The sequence below is a fragment of the Melanerpes formicivorus genome, unplaced genomic scaffold (genome assembly GCF_026170545.1).
Source record: "Melanerpes formicivorus ecotype bairdi unplaced genomic scaffold, bMelFor1.0.p_v2 SCAF_95, whole genome shotgun sequence".
Taxonomy (NCBI): domain Eukaryota; kingdom Metazoa; phylum Chordata; class Aves; order Piciformes; family Picidae; genus Melanerpes; species Melanerpes formicivorus.
The window spans coordinates 654,038-678,453 of record NW_027142447.1 but is presented as its reverse complement, the minus strand read 5'-3'; the positions used below and the strand labels follow the sequence as shown (position 1 = coordinate 678,453).

The 24,416-nt window shown below is 43.0% G+C and overlaps 1 protein-coding gene across 6 annotated transcripts in view; it reads left to right on the top strand.

The window, feature by feature from the left end:
* Positions 1 to 24,416, top strand: part of STXBP5L (syntaxin binding protein 5L) — a 252,640-nt gene that overhangs the window by 195,215 nt on the left and 33,009 nt on the right. For 5 of the 6 annotated variants that reach the window (XM_068165947.1, XM_068165953.1, XM_068165950.1 and 2 more), the window contains one exon: positions 7,115 to 7,180. The exons of the other annotated variant lie outside the window; for it this stretch is intronic. In XM_068165947.1, coding sequence (XP_068022048.1) covers positions 7,115 to 7,180 — 66 coding nt within the window. The remainder of the gene's footprint in view (positions 1 to 7,114; positions 7,181 to 24,416) is intronic. 6 annotated transcript variants of the gene reach the window in all.

The following is a 24,416-nucleotide window of genomic DNA, read 5'->3' as shown; positions in this document are numbered from 1 at the left end:
CAGGAGTTACAATATTATACAGGTATTTATAATTAGCCAGTAACAAGAAAACCCCCCTGGTCTCTTTTGGAGATCAGGGAAGCTGCTCCACTACCCCCCAAAACCTCCTTCCCCCCTCCCCTTTGTACCAGAGAAAGAGAGGAGCTGAGAGCAAAACAAATTAGCTTATCTTCTCAAGGCCAGCCAGAAGTGTTGTTATCTCCTGAGTAAAGCAGGACAGCAAGAAGAGAAAAGAAAGGAAAGGAATAGAAATGAAATGTGAAGGATTGTTATGGTACAGCTTCTTCTATCCCAGACTTCCATCCAATGAATTTGTTTGGAATAATCTTTTGGTTTCCTTTTTGCACCCAATAGTGATTTCTTTATATTTTTCTACCTTTCTGCTCGATATCTGCAGCTAAATTTTAAAGGCATAGCCTGGAACTGCCACATTCAGTGTGAAGGGGATGAAGGTAACACTATGCTTACTTACTGCCTTGTGAATATTCATGATGATTTATTTAGAATTCCTCTACTTCTAAGCAAAGACCTGGTGGGTTTGGGTGCTCTTAAGGAAATGGTCAGTCTGAATCATTGGGATTGAAAGCTATTTCTGAAGTGTTAAATTTCTACTGGGTTCATGGAAGTTGTCACTCCATACTCCACAGTACATTTTTGGTCCTTCAATAAAGGGAACATGGGAATCATGGTAAGCTTTAGGAAGTATCCATGATGCATGTCTTTAAAAGTGCTGTAATACCTTATCTGATGTATTTGCATCTTGCACCATTTCCCTACATTTATAGTCTGTTCAGTTCAAAGCCAGCTTCTTTATAAAGTCCATGGGTGGTTGTTTACATTGACAAGTTCTTTGCCTTTAGTTTTGTTCAGGAGGAGACTTGACAGGGTGCTTGGTTGCATGGGTTAGTTGGTTAGGTGGTGTTGGATTATAGGTTGGACACAATGATCTTGAAGGTCTCTTCTGGTCTGGTCTATTCTCCTCTCTTCTCCTACTCTCTCTCTTCTCCTACTCTCTCTCTTCTCCTACTCTCTCTCTTCTCCTACTCTCTCTCTTCTCCTACTCTCTTCTCTTCTCCTACTCTCTCTCTTCTCTTCTCCTACTCTCTCTCTTCTCTTCTCCTACTCTCTCTCTTCTCTTCTCCTACTCTCTCTCTTCTCTTCTCCTACTCTCTCTCTTCTCTTCTCCTACTCTCTCTCTTCTCTTCTCCTACTCTCTCTCTTCTCTTCTCCTACTCTCTCTCTTCTCTTCTCCTACTCTCTCTCTTCTCTTCTCCTACTCTCTCTCTTCTCTTCTCCTACTCTCTCTCTTCTCTTCTCCTACTCTCTCTCTTCTCTTCTCCTACTCTCTCTCTTCTCTTCTCCTACTCTCTCTCTTCTCTTCTCCTACTCTCTCTCTTCTCTTCTCCTACTCTCTCTCTTCTCTTCTCCTACTCTCTCTCTTCTCTTCTCCTACTCTCTCTCTTCTCTTCTCCTACTCTCTCTCTTCTCTTCTCCTACTCTCTCTCTTCTCTTCTCCTACTCTCTCTCTTCTCTTCTCCTACTCTCTCTCTTCTCTTCTCCTACTCTCTTCTCTTCTCTTCTCCTACTCTCTTCTCTTCTCTTCTCCTACTCTCTTCTCTTCTCTTCTCCTACTCTCTTCTCTTCTCTTCTCCTACTCTCTTCTCTTCTCTTCTCCTACTCTCTTCTCTTCTCTTCTCCTACTCTCTTCTCTTCTCTTCTCCTACTCTCTTCTCTTCTCTTCTCCTACTCTCTTCTCTTCTCTTCTCCTACTCTCTTCTCTTCTCTTCTCCTACTCTCTTCTCTTCTCTTCTCCTACTCTCTTCTCTTCTCTTCTCCTACTCTCTTCTCTTCTCTTCTCCTACTCTCTTCTCTTCTCTTCTCCTACTCTCTTCTCTTCTCTTCTCCTACTCTCTTCTCTTCTCTTCTCCTACTCTCTTCTCTTCTCTTCTCCTACTCTCTTCTCTTCTCTTCTCCTACTCTCTTCTCTTCTCTTCTCCTACTCTCTTCTCTTCTCTTCTCCTACTCTCTTCTCTTCTCTTCTCCTACTCTCTTCTCTTCTCTTCTCCTACTCTCTTCTCTTCTCTTCTCCTACTCTCTTCTCTTCTCTTCTCCTACTCTCTTCTCTTCTCTTCTCCTACTCTCTTCTCTTCTCTTCTCCTACTCTCTTCTCTTCTCTTCTCCTACTCTCTTCTCTTCTCTTCTCCTACTCTCTTCTCTTCTCTTCTCCTACTCTCTTCTCTTCTCTTCTCCTACTCTCTTCTCTTCTCTTCTCCTACTCTCTTCTCTTCTCTTCTCCTACTCTCTTCTCTTCTCTTCTCCTACTCTCTTCTCTTCTCTTCTCCTACTCTCTTCTCTTCTCTTCTCCTACTCTCTTCTCTTCTCTTCTCCTACTCTCTTCTCTTCTCTTCTCCTACTCTCTTCTCTTCTCTTCTCCTCTATTCTATGTTCTCCTTGCTCTACCTGGACTCATAACAGTTTAAACGTCTCAGGACACAGATTGTGTTTAAAGAACTTCAAAAAGAAAAGTGCAAATATTCTTGTAATCAAACTTCAGATCTTGTAGTCTCTAACATTCAGGGGACACTGAGTTGCATGGAACTACTTACACATTATAAATCACTGAAACGATTTAGCTTGATTTTCTTTGAAAGGAGATCATGGTATAAAATAAACACAAGTGCCAAGGAAAGGTTGAGAGCTCCCTTTCTTATCTCCAAGGGAAACAGAGGACAACATTTAATGGGCTCAAAGATGACACCAAAACTGACAAATCTATCTTTTTTTCCTTTCAGTGAATCATGATTGTGCAAGTCATTGCCACATAGCTTCTTTGAGACTCAGAATTTAGTAGATTAAAAGAGGCTTTGGATGCATGGAAGGGTAATGAGAACTCTTCATTGTAATATTTCTAAGCAAGAGAGGTTTATGGCAGCAGAAATTCTGCAAGTGGCAGTGCTTAAGCAAATCTAAGGGTCTGAGATTAAGACTGTGTTGGGTTGGTGGTAGGACTTGAGGATCTAAGAGGTCTTTTCCAACCTTAATGATTGTGTGCTTCTATGACTGCCCTTGTACAAAGCACATAGTACCACTTGTGCTTAACATGAGGAGTTACTACTCTTTTGGGGTATTTTTAAAGCATCTGTTGGTGATCATTCTTGGAGGTGATGGTGATTTCATGACAAATCCAGATTTGTCAAGAAGCTCAGATGTTCACCATTGAAAAATATAGGCTGTAACTTGAAATGGGTGTTTGCTGTTGCAAGTGGTAAAACTCTTGCCAAACATAAAGAGTTTGTGGTATTCTCAGGGTGGTTGCTCTTGGGGTTTCTGGAGAGTGATGGGATCTGGTGCATATCCTATGTCAGTGGCATCATCATTTATATCAAGCTGTAATATTGCTTCTGTGAACTCAAGAAAAGCAAAAACAAATGAACAAAACAAACCACCACCCCCCCAGAAAAAACAAACCAAGCAAAACCCAAAGAGATCAAGCAACAACAACAACAAAAACAACCAACCACAAACTCCTATTTAGAAGCAGATTCTGACTCCTATTTAGAAGCAGATTCTGACTCCTATTTAGAAGCAGATTCTGACTCCTATTTAGAAGCAGATTCTGACTCCGATTTAGAAGCAGATTCTGACCTATCATTTGACATGGTAACAATCACCAATAGTAACTGTACAAGCTTTAGAAGCCCAGGCTGGATGAGGCTCTTGCCAGCCTGATCTAGTGTGCGGTGTCCCTGCCCATGGCAGGGGGGTTGGAACCAGATGATCCTTGTGGTCCCTTCCCACCCTGACTGATACTCTGACACTATGAAATTAATTACATCAGAACCATAGTGTTGAAATTTCAATATCTCCAGTATTGCATTTGCAAAATAAACAGCTTAATATTCCTTTTTATTTATCCAAGGCCTCTGATGATTTGTAGATGTGCCAAACTCGCTCTCTCTGTACCTTGTAGACAATTCTGCAGCAAAAATCAATTATGACCCAAATCTCTTGGTACCTACATAAATCTCAGCATCAGGCAGTAAAAAGATTTGCTGTAAGAAAGCTATGCATAGAAAGGATGCCCAAATGGTTGCAGTTCCTGAATTGTATGCAATATTCTATTTAATGTCAAAAATTACTGGACTCAGAATTGATTTGGAATATGAAATTGCCTCTCAGATTGCAAGTTGAATCAAAGGAAAATTCAGGTGCATTTCACAACACAAAATAACATAACAATGGGGTTTTACACAATTAGTATCTAGACCATGATCTTTTACTGTTTAAAGGCCAGGAGCAAATATGTCACTGCTACTGACTTAACAGGCTGAATTAATACTGCAGTCTCCCCAAAGTGCTCTCCAAGTTGTTCTAGCACTTGTGCAGTTTCATTAGCAGTAGGAGTTTTTCTTTCTGCTTGTTGAGGCTCTGAATTCTCCCCCTTCCTCAGAACAGCTCAAAATCCCATTGTTAGAGAAATATCATCAACTACATTAAGATACCACCGCTTTTAATCCAAGGAGAACATCACTGGTGACCAAATGGTAGCAGAGATCTTTTAAAGCAAGTCTATATGAATTTTAGAAACAAGAGGCTGAGACTGAGAGTCCAAAAGCCATAAAAATTAAAGCATGTTATGTTGCAGAGGGCCTGGTGCCAGATTCAAGCACATTGGAAGGTCATGATAGGATAGCTGGGGTTGTTCAGCCTGAAAAAGACAAGGTTCCAGGGAGACCTTATAGTGACCTTTCAGTACCTGAAGGGAGCCCACAAGAAAGGGGAGACTGTTTACAAGGATAGGATGAGAGGCAATGGTTTTAAAGTAGAAAAGAGTAGATTTAGATTTGACATTAGGAAGAAGTTCTTTACTGTGAGGGTGGGGGAACACTGGAGCCGGTTGCCCAGGGAGATTGTGGAGGACTGTCTCGGTCCGGAGAGGGAAAGAGACTCAAGTTCTTTTAGACCATTCCCGTGATGTGAAATTAGAGGCACAAATGAGGCTAAAGTATCAACAGCTAGACTATTTATTACATAAATAAAGTGGACATAAGAAGGGGAGAGGGAGAAAATAGAGAGGGAGAGAGAGAAGAGAGAGAGAAGAGGAAAGGAATTATATTACCACACCCCTCATCCCCCCCAAGACAGTTTGAGTCTGTGGAGGAAAGGTGCTGCAGGAGATGTTGGGTCTGTAGAGAAACGGTGCTGAGGCTTTTGCTGGAGAAGAGCTGTGGTCCTCTGGGCAGCCTGGGTCTGTAGAGAAAGGGTGCTGAGGCTTTGGCTGGAGAAGAGCTGTGGTCCTCTGGGCAGCCTCTTTTCTCCGGAGCAGCATTGTCCCAGCTTTCCCTTCTCAGCGGCATGGTTCATCTCCTGTGTTTTCCTTCATCTCCGTTTTTCTCCCCGTTTTTCTCCTCCGTTTCTCTCTACAAACCAGTAGTTTCTCAAGTCTTTTATACAGTTTTTAGTCCTTAGGTATGTATTCAAATATTGTCCCTCAGGAATTCCAGGGGCAGGAAATAATCCTTAGGTAAATATCCAGGTATCATTTCCCTGGAAATCTTTCTGTGTATTGCTGTGTGTTTGGGCAAGATTTTGAATGGGGGGGGGTGGGGGGTGGGGGTGTGATCTCTGTCTCCCCCGTCTCCATCCAGACAAGCCCCCCCACATTCCTTACACATCAGGAAACAGGTGGTAAAAACCATTGTGTCACCTTGCCCAGGGTACTTGATGGGTGGAGATTATCTTGCTCTAAAGGTGTGATGGCTGGGTCCTTGGGTCCATTGTTGTAGTCCCGTGTTATCAGGATGCAATCACAAGCTGATTTGCATCCAGGATTGGTAGACAGGATTCTTTCCATCTTCTTTCCAGTGGCTCTGCTATCAGTTTATCTTTGTTGACTCACACCAAGAGAGACAAACTTTTGGTCTCTCACAAGGACACATCCATGGAGACATCCAAGGTCAGGCTTGATGGGGCTCTGAGCAACCTGATCTAGTTAAGTGTGTCCCTGCTTATTGCAATGGGGTTGTAGTAGATGACCTTTAAAGGCCCCTTCCAACCCAGTGCATTCTATGATTCCACATTAGGTTTCCAGGATACAGTGTATGCAGAGCGTGTGTGAATGTGGCATCGATACGGCAGTATGTGACTGTGGGCTAATATTCAATAGGTTCCGTGACCTGAGTGCTGTGAGTCCGTATCACTAGAAGGTGAATGTCTAGTGCTGGGCTGTCTGCCAATCCCAAGGAGCCTATAGCTTGAAGTGTTAGAGCTCCATATGACAGATGTGAACCACTTGGTATAAACAATAGGGCACCTGCAAAAGGTACATTTAGAATAGGCCATGCCCAGTTCACTCTCTCAACAGTTAACCCTCAGACTTTCTCTCCCTAGCATGCCAAAAGGCATATTTAGACCTGTACGTGCAACCTGTGTCAGAGGGATCTTAGTTTGATCACAGAAACAAGCCCAAACTTAAGCAGTATAAACTGACTGGTTTACATTTTACTGTCTCCTATGATAGCCACAAATGCCACAAAAGATATAGAAATTATCTTGTCCAAAAACCCTGTGTTCTATCCAGACAGCATTATCACTGCCTTAGTGTCCTTTAAGATGAGCTCTCTCGTGAATTCAGAGGAGAAATCCCAGTACTGCACAGTAGTGGTGATATTTTTGTATTCACTGTCTTCACACCGTTGCCTTTTTGGCTTTTCTGCCCCTCTTTTAAGCTTTCCTCCCTGCATTCTGCAGCAAGTGAAAACACAGAGCTGTTCCCACGTCAGTTCGAGAGGGTTTGAATCACTTTGATTTGTACTTCAAACCAAATTTGCTTGTTTTCTCTCGTTAGGCACAGTCCCTCTTTGTCATCCCTGAAGCAATCAGAAAACAAAGCTGGCTTAACAAGAGGTGTGATTATTTTTTTTTCTTTTAAACCAGACTTAAATTTTTGCAGTGTCAGCCTGATAGCTGCAGTTACCAGAAACAGATACTTCCCCATGTGTTTCACACCGTTCCTTCCTCCAAAATGACTTTGAAGTGCAGAATATCATCAACCACGAAAGTTGAAGCATGCCCTGTTAGATTGTAACTTAACTTTTCAACTCCATTTTTTCAGGCCTGACTGAACTCAGTGACAGTCCAGTTTCCCTGGAGCTAGAGCGTTGCAAGTCTCCCACTTCAGGTAAAGGTGATTGGCTTCTCTTCCTGCAGTCTGTATAAGCCATTCATGTCATGCATCACTGTGTTTCATTAATCCCTGAGAAGTGAAGTGCGTAGTTACAGTTCCAAAGAGAAGAAATTACTGGAGGAGTGCTCGTGGCACAGCACAACAAAAAGCCTAAGTCTGTTTACCTAAAGAACAATGAAATGTGCGTGGTGCATCTTGAGGGCAAGACTATGAAAACATTGGAGTTAATGGTGTTGTTCAGGTGTGTTCCTACATCCTCCTGTCAGAAGCTTGTCTCTCTGTTTCCTTCGACAACTTTCAGAGTTCTTTTTTGGTAGAGAGCCCTCACAGGTTTGGTTCTTTTTAACTATTATGCATATGTGCTCATAGAGAAATTATTTGGGAAACAGCAATCTGGAGATGGCGAATTTTAACCATTAGAACCTGCCAGTGCTTGAGTTATGTCATTTGTAGTGGAAGCATAACCTAAAATAGAATTACTTATTTATTTACCAACCACTTTGGTGCAGCAGTGGACACTTGGCCACTATAAAGAACTTGTTTCCCATTTTACCCTTCAGAAGGTGGAGGTTGTCTCATTCCTAGAGACTTTTTCCTGCAAGTGCCTAGCCTGCATTGATCTCTTTAATGTGAGTTCACTGTCTTAAAGATTGTTGCTTAGAGCTGTTTTCTAGTAGCTGACTTTTGAATGTGATGGAAAACGAGGAGGTGTAGCTGTGATGCATTCATTGTGCTTATGGTATGCATATCACACTTCTTTCTCTTATAGTTTGGTAAGTACTGATAGATATTCCCTCACCCCCCCTAGTTATGGCAGCAAATTCTCACAAACATGCTATTCAAATCCTCTGTTATTATTTCACATATTTTATTATAGCAGAACACATTAATTTTGAATAGAGGCTACTGTTCCTTTTGACACATCAAGAACTAAACCAAAACAGCTGTTTTGAAATATGTTATTTCCTTGTACTATTTGCAACCTGAATTCCATAGGTGTACAAATGTCAAAGGGGAATAGGCTGTAATAACACCGGTATGACACTCAGGAGCTCACACTCTTGAGCCAGGAGTCAGAAACTCATGATACAGGCTTTCAAATCACAGTATAACTAAGGTTGGAAGAGACCTCGAGGATCATCAAGTCCAACCTATAAACACAGATCTCATGACTAAACCACGGCACCAAGTGCCACATCCAATCCACTCTTGAACGCCTCCAGAGATGGTGACTCCACCACCTCCCTGGGCAGCACATCCCAATGACAAACGACTCGCTCAGTGAAGAACTTTCTCCTCATCTCGAGTCTAAACCTCCTCTGGTGCAGCCTGAGACTGTGTCCTCTTGTTCTGGTGCTGGTTGCCTGGGAGAAGAGACCAACCCCTTCCTGGCTACAACCACCCTTCAGGTAGTTGTAGAGTGCAATGAGGTCACCCCTGAGCCTCCTCTTCTCCAGGCTAAACAACCCCAGCTCCCTCAGCCTCTCCTCGTAGGGCTTGTGTTCAAGGCCTCTCCCCAGCCTCGTTGCCCTTCTCTGGACACATTCAATCAAACATTTGTGAACTGAAGTGTCATTGATCTGGTGATGGTGTGGCTCACTAGGATTCATCTTTTCAGTCTTCTCTGCAGCAGCGAACTACAAACTCTTGTTTTTTTACTGACAACAAAGATATGGCCAGCTGGTGAGCACGTGCCTCTGTTTAGTTTCATAACGATGAGTGACTCCTACAGCACCTTTTTTTTCCCAGCAGTAAACTTCAATTTTTTTCGTTCTGCTGTTGGTCAAAAATACCTACTTGAGTTAAATTTAACATAGTTCCCTTCAAAATGCATTCTGCTTTTCTGGGTTGGAAATAATTCAGCAGGGAAAACGTGGCATGTTCATGAACCCCTTCTATTTTAGCCCCTCCATGTTGTTTTCCCCAAGCTATATTTGCATCTTTAAATGTGAAATCAGGTGTGGTGTTGTAGGTGGTAACTATTATTAGCTATTATTAGCTTTTTGAAATAGAAGTTACCTTTACTGTGACTGATGTAAATTATTAATTAATGCAAAATTAAAATAATTGGACTTTGGCACACCTCCTCTAAAACTGGACAAAACCCAGCCTTGTCACATGGAGTAACTGACACCCCCCCCTCCAGAATCTGGGAGCAGAACTGTTTTGTCCTTAGCAGCACAGCATCGCATCTACGTTAACCTTCGTGCTGGCTAATACTTCTTTACCTTCTTGTAGCAAGCAGCTGATTGATCTTCCTAGTTACAGATTTGTTAGGCAGGATCTTTCTACTCCTAGTCTTGTCTTTGATCTATTTATATCTCATGGCATACAGGCTCTGCAACAGAAGTGTGCTGTACTTTGCAGAGTCCCTTGATATCTGTTTGTAAAACCAGTAACCACATTCCTATGCTGAAGGCAGACCAAGAAACTCTCTTTCAGAAATCTAGCAGAAAGAATACTTGGCTGCTAAGTGATTCAAGTTGCTCCTCAAAGAAGGCCCTACTGGATATTACTACGTTAAGAACTGATAAGGTTGCAAATACAGAAGGAATGGCGTTTGATTTCTTGCAGTTTGTTACGGTTGCCTGACCAGATCAACATCAGGCAGTGAGGTTCGTGCCAGATTGTGCACACGCAGGGCCACTATGCTTACACAAAGTGCATGTGGAGGACACTAGTCTACATGACAAACACTATACACAGTGGCACACTGCTGAGCAACTTCATCCTCTGTTCCATCAGGGGAATGATTTGTGGAACATTGATGTGCTCATGTGCATGCTCCACGGCAGTGCCTAGGAAGAATCCCTCCAGCACACGGGTTGCAGTGTAGACACAAACAGTTTTACATCTGGGAGAGCCATTAGTAAGTTAGTCAGATTTCTGTTCCACCCAGATTTGTAAGAACATGGTAGAGAAGGTTTCTTGGAGGACTAAAAAAAAATCTCCTGCCTCCTGATCTCTTCATCCTGAACAATGCTTTACCTGCCTCTATTATGGTTCCCCTGAAAAAATGTATTTTGCCTGCAACATCCTACTCCTTGCCCATGTTTTAACCTCAGACTAAGCTTCTGCAAAGCCAGCCTAGGTCACCTGAGTAATTCATCTTTGTTGTTTCTCCCTGCTTCAAATCAGAATCAGGCATCTGTGTTCTATCACTGGTATGAGTATTGGAGCACTGAGCACTCATTGCTGAAGAACACTCCTTATTTTACATGCAGGGCTGGTTTCTACTTCTGTACAAATCCAACTCCTACCACTAGGCAATATTTTAAACTCTCTTTTCAGGTGCTCCTGCACAATTTACTAAAGCCTAGCTTTGCAGACAGTGTAATTGCAAAATCAGACTCCTGCTCTCAATGCCTTGCAGGCTAGAAGACAGTGGGCAGCAGCAACGTGAAGAAATGCCAACCTTGCATTTCAGGAATGGTAGGCAGAGGGGAGGAATAATCTTCCTTAACCACTGGTATCTTCTTATAATTACATCAGGATTTAAATACTGTAGTGATATATTTCCAATACCCTACAGTAAAACAAAGGTTGATGCAGCCATGATGCAGCATGTTTCATGAGAGCAGTGATGCAGCATGGCATACCACATGGAATGGTGTTTGGCTTACACTGGATCCTACGAAGAACAGCTGAGATCAGGATTTTTCAGTACCACCAGAATGCTTATTCTTACTCCTCCATGCCATGTTCTTTCAAGGGGGAAGGTCAAACTGCATTTTGATCATTGTTTGTGATGTGGAGGTCAAAAGTGGAGGGCTTTATACAACATTCACTCTACAATGGCATGTGGAAGCTCAGTGGCTCTAAAACAGTAAAAACCACTAACGCCTTGTAAGCACTCATAAATGCTGCTACATCCAGTTCTGATGTTTTACAGAGCAGTGCCCATTCCAGTAAAGTTTACCTTGATTTTTATCATCTGATTAGGAAAAAAATATTCAGGAGCTCTTAGCAATATAAGATAAAGACTATAGATGCCCCTTACTGCATTAGCCATTTATGTGCAGCTTGCTACTGAAGTATGCCGCTGAGAATACGCAGGAGCACAAGCAGCGATGTCGTGAGGACAAGCAAAGGCATCTTCAAGAGGTCATTTAACTTTGTTGTGTGAGATGCAAGGTACTGTTTAGAATTCTTTCAAGTAATTTTAGCAGTCTGTCTATTGGAGAGTGAATTTTCAAAGTGAAAGTGCATTTGTGTGTCTTCTCCAAAAAAAAATCACCTTCACGTTGGGGCTCACATCCAAAATGCTTTTAAGACTCTAGAGCCTAGAGAAGGGCTATGTAAAGATTCCCACAGATGATTCCCATGAGCTTTGGAACAGGTCCCTAATGGCAAGAGTACAAGTTTTCCTATGTATTGGGATTTTTAAAGTGCTGCTATACTGATATTTTTGTTCCACTAGTTAAATCTGCTGGGATTAGACCCATGGCATGCCAAGCTCACACTTTCCTACATGAAATGGTTTTAAATAGAATATTGTTAAGTTTCTAACAGTCACTCTTTCTTTTTTTCCCCTTTAAACTCGTGGGCAACTGCAAAGTAGCTGAGGGTGTTTGACTCAGGTTGAGAATTATGTTCTCATGGAAAACAAGCAGGAAAGTAAATGCCTCAAGATATTGTGTGTGTGTGTGGAAAACATAGAATATCGTTGATTTTGAAGCATGATTATGGATGACAGTGCCAGCATAACCATTTCTACTTATTTATATGAAATTGAAAAGAATGTTTGCTAGTCAGAAGGGAAATTAATCAATGAAGAGAGATTGGCTCCTGCACTGTGAATACAAGGTACATTTTATCCGCCTTTTAATATGTGTGGGGGTTTCTGATCAAGTGAATTCATGCTTATGTAAGATCTTGAGATTAGCCAGGAACAGAGGGCAGTGTGATCTGGCAGAGGGGAGGATGTCAAGACCTGGGTTTATGCCGTGGTATCTTGCTCACAGGGAGCAGCAGGGGAAGCCCCTGTACAGCCCACAGTGCATGGCTCACGATTCAAGAGGACCTGAGCTCACCAGCAGAGGCCAGCCGCTCCTGTGGTCTGGGGAGACAGCAACTAAGCAAGGGAACAGGGCCAAGCACAGCCTGGTAATTGACACGTCCCAGGAAAAGGGAGGATGTTTATGCGTGAGTCCAGGTCTGGATCAACAGGGCAGGCACAGGAATGGCAGCAGCAGCATCTGTATCTCAGGGCAAAGTGAGAGTTAGGTTCTGTTTGAAAGTAGCTCCCACAGGAGAGTGACTGCCTGGGGAAGTCTGCCTGAAGCCAACAAGGGAAAAGGGTTGCCTTTGCAGTTCAGAACCCCAGTAGCCAAACCTCCAGGATTTTATCATGTAGCTTGTCCAACTGAGAAGCTAACACTAAGCTCTTAAATCCATGTTTTAGGAAGGGGAGGCTGGGACAGATATTGCAAAGTGTTATGGAGACAAAAGATAGATGAATAGATGAAGAGCAGCATGAAGTGACCTTCATTTTGAAAACCAGTAAATTCTCTACAGTTCTGCTGTTATAGCTGAGGGAAACACCAGTGAGTGCTGTGGTTGTGAGTGCATGTTTCTTGATTGTGCCTTGGTATTTTCACTGAAAGACTGATAGGAACCATATGGTGACAAGATAGGAGGTTGTCAGGTCAGGAGACCGTGCCTGCTGCCTCTGTGTCCCTTTCTCATCCCACTGCTGCATAATCAGACTGTGTGCACCTAAAGCTCTTTTGGGCAGGGGCTGTCTTGCCTTGCACTGTGGCATCAGAAGTTCGTTGGCTGCCTGCAGCATGAATGCAAATAATAGTAACAGCTCTGGTAGCCTCTTGAACCTTTATGCTCTACTTCATTCTGAAATGAAACTGGTTTTCAAAAGCTCTTTCTCAGCAAGGGGTTTACGTGCATGATCCTCCTGTATAATGAATGTAGAGCTAGTAACACATACATGACAATAGGTACTAAGAGTAGTTTACATAATATTCACGTTCAGAGAATCAGAGAATCATAGAATCATTTTGGTTGGTAAAGAACTTTAAGGTCATCAAGTCCAACCATTGTCTAACTCTGGGCAAGTCTAGTGCTTAACCACGTCCCTTAGCACCACATCTCTGTCTCTTTAAAACACCTCCAGGGATGGGGATTCAACCACCTCCCTGGGGACCCTGTCCCAGTGTTTGAGAACCCCTTCAGTGAAGAAGGTTCTTCTAACAGCTAACCTAAACCTCCCCTGGTGCAACTTGAGACCGTTTCCTATTGTCCTATCCTTTGTTACTAGGGAGAAGAGACTGACCTCCCACCTGGCTCAGCCTCTTTTTCTCCAGACTAGGCAACCACAGTTTCCCCAGCCACTCCTCATAAGACTGATCCGTTTAACAGTAAAAAGTTTGGATTACCTGCTCCCCACCCCCCGAAAGTAATATGCACAGTTTCAATCACAGTGAAGCATGGAGGAGCATGACTCCTAACTTGGTCAGCTCCACTTCCTTCATTTCCTTATGCTGTGTGTCTCCTTTAGTCTGTTACCATGTCCTCTAGTCTATTCCTGTACCAGTATCCTCCTTGTTTTTAACAACCCTCACTCCATCCAGCATCCTGTGTCTGTGGTAGAGCACAACCTTCAGTATGGCTATTTTGTCTGTGTGCAGCTGCAGCAGCTCCCAACTCGAGCCTCTTTAGAGTACTTCAGAGGAATCAGAAAGTGCATACTTTGCATGTGCTGTATGAGCCTGCATACAAAAAGTTGGGAGCTATTTCTGCAGTCTGGCAGTTCAGACATATGTTCCACAATTTTGGAACAGCTGTGGCATACAGCAAGAGATGCACAATTCTTGTTCTACAGAAACACCTGTAGCACGGAAATAAGAGAGGTTAAACCATCAATTTGCAAAGCTCAAAGCCTCTGTGATGACAGCACTACTGAAGCTCCTTGGTGTTAAATAAAGCCAGGTTTTATAGCTCTGAAATATCCTCATTTATATCCTAGGTGAAGTGCCCTACAGTCTGCTTTAGGAATTGGTAATCTCTTTTTTTTCAGAGGGCTGGTTGGGCCAGATGTTGTCCTTGCCTTTAAAGGAGATTATATCACAAGTGATGCTTCTTCCTCTTCCTCTATAGCAAATTTTCTGATTTTTCTGGAGCAGAGTCCTCCATTCAGAGTCTGAAAGAGTGTGTGGCAGCTGCTCTGATATATTAAATGGTTTTTATAAGGCTGTTCTGAAACTCAAGCTGCCCTTTGTGTGAGAGACTAAAATGGTTGTAGGAGACTAACACTTGGTATCCAAATTAGAGAATTTTCATGTCATGGTGTTAGTGATGTATGTTTTGATCTTGGGCTGTTCTTCACCTTGTCCCAAAGCACCCAGTTGAAGTGACAGCTGAAAAGGGGTTACTGGAAGGGCTGTGCTGGTTCCGTTCATACCAAAATGTTGCTCAAGAGCCTGGAAGGCTGCACTGCTCTTTCCTGAAGGTAGAAAGAAAAACCAGAGGTGCCAGGGGGTATTTTCTTCTGCCACATCAAAGGCTTTGTAGTTTATGACACTGCAAAAGAATGCAACACCTTCTTTTTAGGAGCTCTGTGACTTGAAACGGTAAGTGGCTGTTCTGGGCATCCTTCTGACCTAAAAGCCTATTAAGGACTTGTTACTTATGTTCACATATCACAGTGTTCCTGGCACTCAGGTACTTACCACGTGGGACTTCTCTAAAAGAAGCATAATCATTACTTGACAAATTCCTTCATAGTTCACTTCCAGAAGCAGGCAGTATGGGTAAGGGGCAAAAGCCAGAAAAACAATGTGGGAAAAATACTGAATTACAGCAAAGTGAGAGAATCCTATTGGAAATTAAATCCACTGAATAACTAATTTAAAACCTCTCTTAAGGCATTCTTTTAATCAAGTCAATGCCATTTTGACTGGTACAAGACATGCTTCATTTCAGTTCTCTGGTGTTCATTGTCCAAGAACGTGCTCCTGTCTAAGGAAATGAAAACATTTTTGAACAGAAGCAAAATCGTGGTTTTGTTGCCTAATTGGAACACAACTGATAATTAAACCTGCAGTAAATTGAGTGCACTATTTCCTTGTCTGGATAATGCCACGTTCTAGCCTGAAGCTGCTGTGTTTCGTTTCTGTGCAATCTGTCTTCCTTTCCATAATGTTGCAGTGGTGTCTTGTGTCTCCATGACCTGTGCAATATGCCCTTTTTTACCTGACGGTATCTTGGAGGTCTGATGTCATCAGAACTCACAATTTCATTGCACTCTCTTATTAAATGGGTGCCCAAGGTGTTTCAAGATTTGTGACGTGCTGCATAACCAGCATTTGCAATATTTGCCTTAACCTCATTTGTGTTCTTGTTTGGTTTTCGTTTTTAACCATTCCTGCCATCACAAGGTAAGATATTGCAGCCCAAAGACAAACCTGTGTCAAACACCATTCACTTCTTGACAGCTGGAGGAATGTGGGTTTTTTCCAGTGCTTCTTTCTTCAGTTGCATTATGTTGCTGAATGGTGTATATGAATATATTTAAACCAAAATTCTGCCTTTCTATGGTGATTAAAAAAAGAGGGGAAAAAAAAAAAGGAAATAAAAAGAGACAAGAAAAAGGCAAAAAAGCTGCAAATTTGCAACGTGGTGTTGACCAGAAGGGGGCATGATGTTTTCCCTCACTCCGTTTTCTTTCTTACCTATTAACAACTGCCTTTCTCCTTTTTCTGTTGTTTCAGTTAAAGGATCAAGAAAGTTAAGTCTGCCAACAGATCTTAAGACTGATCTTGGTACGGTAGGCGAAAGCCAACAGCTTTAAACTTCCTTACATCCATTGGCAAAGCATTGTACCAACTGATTCATGAGATAACACAATAACCTTGGAGGCTTTGTCGGAAAAGGCTTTCTAAAAACCACCTATTAACCCATACAGTTCTGTTGGCAGCTCTCAGCATTCCGCTTGTTTAATGTTCATTTCTTTCATGTAGACGTACTTGCCACTCATTACACACCGTGTGTGTAATATTTCATTCTGGAAAGGCTCCAGAACCCTTTACACACCTGAGCCATTGTAACTGGCTGTCACTAATGTTTACCTCTGCCTGTAACACCCAGTGCATGCGCTGATTTAATTCCCTGATGTACAAGTTTCATGCTGCAGCAGCAGCAGCAAGATGGTTCAGTATCTCTATTTTGTGGTGTCTTTGAAATTCTGAGTCCTCAGATCAGAAGTCAGTCCTTTGTGTCTTAGTCCTCTCCTTGTGACTTACCTCAGCCAACTGTCAACTAGAGAGTTTCCTTTAAGCTTTTTCTCTAATGTTTCAGTGGAAATTCATAGTGAGAGCAGAAAATTCCCCTCAAAAAATCTAGAATTAAAATTCAATATATTGCATAGCCTAAACATGCTGGGGGCAAATCACGCCCTCTTAAATGCCCATGTCATGCTCTTAAATGCCCATGTCATGCTCTTAAATATAGAGTAGAGTAGAATAGACTTAAACAGGTTAGAAAAGATCTCTGAGATCGAGCCCAACCTATCACCCAACACCATCTCATCAATTAAACCATGGCAACAAGAGCCCCATCCAGTCTCTTCCTAAACACCTCCAGTGATGGTGACTCCACCACCTCCCTGGGCAGCACGTTCCAATGGTCAATCTCTCTTGCTGGGAAGAACTTCTTCCTAACATACAGCCTAAACCTCCCCTGGTGCAGCTTGAGACTGTGTCCACTTGTTCTGACACAGATTGTCTGGAAGAAGAGACCAACCCCTAGACTAGACTAGCCTAGAATAGAATTAACGAGGTTGGAAAAGACCTTTGAGCTCATTAAGTCTAACCTATCACCCAACACCATCCAATCAACTAAACCATGGCACCAAGCGCCTCATCCAGGCTCTTAAACATATAATGGGGATTTCTCCTGTAATTTGGGTTCAAATATGTGGTTCATGCAATGGGTTTTGTCACTGTCTTTAAATATTCTCAGTCTCAAGGAGTCCTTTCTAATTTTGCTCTCATGGGTAGTTGCTCTGTAAGGTGACTGGGGAAAAAAGTCCCACAAAAATCATGTAACTATGTCTCATTAGTTTGAGTTTCTTCTTAGAGACAGAAATTAGGAAGTTGGATCACGTCCTTGCATAATGCAGTTGAAGCTAATTTCTGTCACCAGGAATCATGGGCACGTATTAACCAATGTAGCACTGTTCCCTAAAGCGAGAGTCAGGGGAATAAATATGTCTTCCACATTATAAATGACTGAGAAACTTGGGAAACTGCTAATAGCTTCTGGTAAGGTTAGGTACATAAATGCTGGAAAATCATTGGAAGAGTCAACCCAGTTTGTCCGGATTTCAGTGTACCGGGTCTGATTTAGGTGAAATAACTTACTCCCTCATTAACAGTGATGTTTGAGAACAGAGGGTTGTAGGAATACACCATTAAAATTTCGGAGTGGAAATACTCCCAAAGGGTAAAAGGCAGGATGTAGGCAGCTAATACACACCTGTAAAATTAATATTTATCACTAATTAAATGGGCAGCTGTTAAAAGGGAAGGCAAATATTCAGAGTATCAAAATAGCCATAGGGTAGGAGCTAAGGCTGGAATAGAATAGAATAGAATAGAATAGAATAGAATAGAATAGAATAGAATAGAATAGAATAGAATAGAATAGAATAGAATAGAATAGAATAGAATAGAATAGAATAGAATAGAATAGACCGGACCGGAAAAGACCTTGGAGATCATCGAGTCCAACCTATCACCCAACACCATCTAATCAACTAAATCATGGCACCAAGTGCCTCATCCAGTCTCTTCTTAAACACTTCCAGTGAACTATCTCTGGTAAGAAGGTTCCCTTCTTGGTGGGACTGACTCTGGCCACCACTCCTCCCTTTGCCCGTGCCCTGCTGGGTTCCAGGACTTGAATCTAGGCCAAGTCCACTTCAGTTGGGGTTTCATTTCAGTAGTGACCAGCATTGGCCACCCTTCTTTCCTCTTGCCATGCCCAGAGTGGGCTCTGGCTCACCTACAGGCAAGCTCCCTCCACCCATTGCTGCAGGTGAGCCAGCGGCCAGTCCAAACCGCTGCTCCCTTGCCTGGACCCGCAAGTCCCCTGCCTGACCTGGGGGAAAGTCACCGAGAAGCCAGCCGGACCCCTGCTCAGCCAGGTGGCTTTGAGCGGCCGCTGGGTAGCACTGCTCTGGGAGTGCCTGGCATGCAGCTCACTCATATTAGAATAGAATAGAATAGAATAAACCAGGTTGGAAGAGACCTCCAAGATCATCATGCCCAGCCCATCATCCAACACCATCTAATCACCCCCTGGTTTGGTTGCTCTACAGATCAGACTTCTTTTTGTTAGTATTACTAAAAATAGAATCTTGAAGGATGAAATAGATGTAGATGTTGAATTGTAACACAAGAAGAAGATAAATTTGACATGGAAAAGACTGAATGTATAGATCCTTTTAGAGTCCTGTGTCCAGTTCTGGGCCCCTCAGTTTAGGAAGGAGGTTGACTTGCTGGAGCGTGTCCAGAGAAGGGCAACGAAGTTGGTGAGGGGTTTGGAGCACAAACCCTATGAGGAGAGGCTGAGGGAGCTGGGGTTGCTTAGCCTGGAGAAGAGGAGGCTCAGGGGAGACCTTATTGCTCTCTGCAACTACCTGAAGGGAGGTTGTAGACAGGTAGATGTTGGTCTCTTCTCCCAGGCAGCCAGCACCAGAGCAAGAGGACACAATCTCAGGCTGCGCCAGGGGAGGTTTAGGCTGGAGGTTAGGAAGAAGTTCTATACAGAGAGAGTGATTGGCCATTGGAATGGGCTGCCTGAGGAGGTGGTGGAGTCACCATCATTGGAGGTGTTCAGGAGGAGACTTGATGGGGTGCTTGGTGCCGTGGTTTAGTTCTTCAGGTGGGTTGGACTGGTTGATGGGTTGGACACGATGATCTTGAAGGTCTCTTCCATCCTGGTTTATTCTATTCTATTCCAAAACAAGAAACAAATCAATTTATCTAGAAGTGGTGAGGGCTTTATTGTATAATAGAGCATTTGTGCATCAGAGGAAAAGAAATGGCCTTACCATTAGCTTTCCTGTAATCATAGAGGGAGCTGGACAATACTGTAAGCACTGCCTGCATATTGAAAGCAGGTTTCTCTATTTACCTGAACTGATTGCATTTAGTAATATAGAACAATTATAAATGAAAAAATAAGTCTAAGAAGGTCGAAAATTAGTGGAACACCATTGATTTTTTTCAAAAGCTTCATAAACACCAGAAGATGTCATCAAATTGTCTCTTAAGGGTTATGTTCATTGTTAGAATAGAATAGACCAGACCAGGTTGGAAGAGACCTTTAAGATCATCGTGTCCAACCCATCAACCAATCCAACACCAACTAAATCATGGCACCGAGCACCCCATTATGTCTCATCCTGAACACCTCCAATGATGGTGACTTCACCACCTCCCCAGGCAGCACATTCCAATGGGCAATCACTCTCTCTGTACAGAACTTCTTCCTAACATCCAACCTGAAGCTCCACTGGTGCAGCCTGAGACTGTGTCCTCTTGTTCTGGTACTGGCTGCCTGGGAGAAGAGACCAACCTCTGCCTGTCTACAACCTCCCTTCAAGTAGTTGTAGAGAGTGATAAGGTCACCCCTGAGCTTCCTCTTCTCCAGGCTAAGCAACCCCAGCTCCCTCAGTCTCTCCTCATAGGGCTGTGTTCCAAACCCCTCACCGATTTTGTTGCCCTTCTCTGGGCTCGTACCAGCAATTCAACCTCCTTCCTAACCTGAGGGGCCCAGAACTGGACACAGGACTCGAGGTGTGGCCTAACCAGTTCAGCATTGAGGGGTGAGAATGACCTCCCTGCTCCTGCTGGCCACACTGTTCCTGATGCAGGCCAGGATGCCATTGGCCCTCTTGGCTGCCTGGGCACACTGCAGGCTCATGTTCAGCCTACCTTTAGTGCCTCAGCTATTGGGTACTCTGTATTCACATTACCAAGAAGCTTGGTGGATTGCTAAGGATAAAGCCTGTGGAAGTACCATCCAGTGTGTAAGTTGGTAGACACTCATGGCTAACCAACCACAGAGGAACCAAAGCCATAACAAACCCCCTTGTTTCAGATCGCCTTCATGACTGTCTCCGAAGGGCAGAAGACTCCTGTTAATTAGGCTAGGTGTTAAAACTGTACTGAATTATAGATTGCTTAGTTTACAGCAGCCTGGAAAAAGCCCCTTTTAATGTAAGGAGCTAAATTTAAATGAGAGTTCCTGGAAAAGGTGATTAATAATGTCTGCATTTCATTTACTTCTGCTCCAAAATGTCCTGGCCACACTGGCAGAGCTCTTGGAGATTCTTCATCTACCTTTTGGCTGTTGCCTGATCTTTGTACCCATTAGCTGAATATTCATGGGATGACAATACTCTCTGGCCCACACTCCTTGTAAAGATGTTCAGGCCACCATTTTCAAATGATCAGGTGCTGTGCATCTGCTGGCTTTGGCTCATAGCTTTTTACAGAGCACTGATACATTGCTGGCTCTCGGCACTTACTGCAGCTAATTGGGAAATACATTAACATTTGGCAGTTCACAGTTCTGCTCCCTTCTTTGGATCTGGCTCCTGTAGTGTCCTTGCTTTCACTTTGCTTTAAATTGTAATAGTGGAGGTTAAGTAGAAGTTAAATCTATTTCAGGTGGAGGTGCTGCCAGTACTGAGAATTGCTTGGGGAGTAGTTTGCTAGCATTTCAGGGAATAATGTGTGATCTGATCACTCAGGGCATTCTAGTTAAACCTTGTCAGGGTTTTCATGATTTAAAGGTACTTTGGGACTCCGTTTTAACCCTCAGATGATGATAAAGTCGACCTCAGCATCTTTTTATTTTGCTGTAGTGATTATTACCTGTCCTTGCTGAGGAACTTGGCACCTGTGGATGCCATAGCTCCACACAGGAATGTGAGAATACCCCATATGTGGGGGGCACATTCAAACTCCTTTAGCTACTGCAGCTCATAGTAACCTAAGGTTTATTTGACTTGGCCGGATGAAAGATGTGACATCGGTGCTGCATATCCTGCACGGTGTATTTATCCTTCTGAGGCAACTCTGGACAGTAGTATCCTTCTTTCTCAACCCAACATTGTCTCCCAAAGTTTTCCAAGAAGATATCTTCATTTCCATGCAGTGTAATGAAGCATGGGGATAATCCTCGTTCAATCAAGTGGAGAATCTGGGATATATCCAGACAGGTAGGTACAGAACAACTGAATGGTAAGGATCATCTAGTCCAGCCTCCCTGCTAGTGCAGGTTTGCCTAGAAGAGGTTGCTCAGGAGCATGTCCAAGCAGGTCTTGAAAGTCTCCAGAGAAGGAGACTCCACAACCAAGGATTTTGTTTTAATTTCTTCTAATACAACTGCTTTTCTAGAGGAGTTTTCTAACTTTGCTTCACCATCCACTTTAAGGATCAGCTTGCATTTTTCTGCTGGGAGGTATTTCTGTTCATTTCATTAGAAGCTCTCCAAGTTGCCAGGTGATCACAGGGAGCTAGACAGAAGTCCTAACTAAAGATGGAGATACTCAGTAGCTGCTGATTTGTGTTTAATTCCTATGAACAGATGGTCTCACTGTAAGAATTTGTGCTATCACCTAGAGTTTATTAGCCAAATAGCAAAACAAAATGAAAATAGTGGCAGACATCTTTTGTTTCCTCTTGCTGAGCTGTGATAAATATAATTTCCTACGCTTTCTGCAGGTATTTATAAGCAGTGGATGAATTCTTTACCAGATCAATGTCACCCATCCTATACAGCAGGGAAGAACTAGACAAAGTACCAAGTAAATCTCTTCTTCTTTTTTTTCCAAGGATTTGAGAAATGTGTTCTGATGCAGAGACCCAGAAACTGTAATTCTAAAAGTTGGCTTTACAAAACACAAAATGTGGTGGGTTAACACCCATCCTGAAAACAGGGGGGAGGGCTTGCGAGGGCTTTGTCTTCCCTGCAGGGCATTTTCCCCCTGGGAAACTGAGTCTGTTCCACTCCCCCCTCCCTGCCCAGCTAGGGTATAAAAGGGAAGGCGTTGGAGTCATTAGCTCGCCTTTTGGCTCCTTCCTCTCCTGGACAAGAGCTACTGCAGCTGCCTTCCTGCTCCTCTGCCACATGGTTGGGCCTGATCTTTCTCCCTGCTGCCTCTGTGCCTCTTCAGAGAGAGACTGGTTTTGTATTCCTGTGGCATTTTTTTCCCCCTCCCATCCATCCTTGTTCTTTACCCTTGTGAACCTGCTATTGTTTTATATATATGTGTATATATATATATAGTAAAGAAAACTCTTTACCTCTCTACTTCCAAGCCAACTCCAAATTACTGCTTGGTGGATTTGCTCCTTCCCTTTCTTTTTTCCTCTCTGTTGGGAGGGAGGAGGGGGGAGCAGGGGAGAGATTCTCAACCTTGCCCCCATCTGAGCTCTTAACTCCCAGTTAAGGCTCAAACCACTACACAAATGTAGTGGTCAGACAAAGAAGCTTTGGTCAGAAGTTGGTATTCCTTTTATGTCCATTTTGTACAAGGTTCATGGGATCTGTTTGATTTTTCTTTCCTTAAAGATTTATACATATTGTAATATACTGATATGAAAACACCCACCATTTGAGGCCTTTGTATTTGTTTGCAATGGAAGTGTCTAAATCTACAAAATGCTACCTGGATGTCATAAAGAATGCCTCATTTTTATATTGAGTGCTGGGGTTACAGCAATTCTTGCTTTACCCTTTCCAAGTATTTAACAATAGACATGAGGTACTGGCAGGATTATGAAGCTTTTCATCCATTTTTGCTTACTGCCGTGCTGGACAAACTGGCAGAGCATTCTGTACTCATTTTTTGGGATCTATAATTCTGTTTCCAATGCTCAAGAACATATATCACTTCTAAATTTCTGATGAGTTGCTTTTCTCCTTGGTCTGACATTTTTAGCAAAGGCAATTCAGATACCCAGCTGTCACAATGCTTTTCTCTAACTACCAAACAGTATGCATTGAAAATGATCCTGTGCAGTGTTTTTTACATGCAAAGGATTTTGTATGCTGTCCAGTGTGTGTCTTCTTTCACCAGGGTAATTTCTGTTCACTTCTCAGTCTGAAAATACCACATGAATGGAGGAATCGTCTGAACTCTGCTTGTAGTTAGAATCATAGCACAATCAAGGTTGGAAGGAACCTCTGGAAGTTGCCTGGGCATCACCCTGCCCAAAACATGTCTAGTTAGGACAGCTAGGTCAGGACAGTGCCCCACTGAATCAAGAATGCCTCCAAGGACAGAGGGCCCAACCTCTCTTCCACTATTTGATCATCAACAGAGCAAAACAGTTTTGCCTAATAATTAACCAGAATTTCCCATCTTCCAAGACGTGCCCTTTGCCTCACCTCTGAGAAGTGTCTGGTTCTGTCTTCCCCATAAACTCAAACCAAGTAGTTTCAGATGTCAACAAGGTCTCCCCTCAAACTTCTCTTCTTAAGATGAAAAAAAGATCCAAAACAACCACAACCAAAAAAAAAAACACAACAACCACCACCACCCCACCACAAAACACCACAGCAATTCTCTGAGCCAACTATTTGATTCTATGATTCTATTCACCATCCCTGGGGGTGTAAAAAAACATATGTACATGGCACCTGGGGACATGGTTTAGTGGTCATGATGGTGTCGGGTTGACAGTTAGACCTGATGATCTTAGAGGTCTTTTCCAACCTTAGTAACTCCGTTACTCTAACTCCCTCACCAGTTTGAGGGGTCCCTGCAGAGCTCATGCCTTTATGTCGATGTATTACATGCAATGGGGAGCTCAAAACTGGGCATAGGCCTTGACATGCAGTCTGACAAGTACCACAGATCAGGGAAGGATTGCACCCCTTGGGCTGCTGGCTGTGCATTCCCTGTTTCAGGGGAGGATGTGGTTTGAAATTTTTTGGTGGCAAGTTTTACCACTCCTAAGATGAAAAACATTGTGGTTGGACTGAAGGCTTTCACTGTTACAAAAATTACTTTAAACATTTGGCCTCTCTGCCTTTTCACATTATCAGGCTTGGATTTTTATATTCTACAGCTAGGACCCTACTAGGCAAAAGTTTCTTTCATCTGCTGCAGGTCAGGTGCATGACTGCACCGGTTCATCCTTAATTAAATGAGAGAAGGTTTATGGCCCAAGGTTTTTTAAAGAGACTTTGTGTT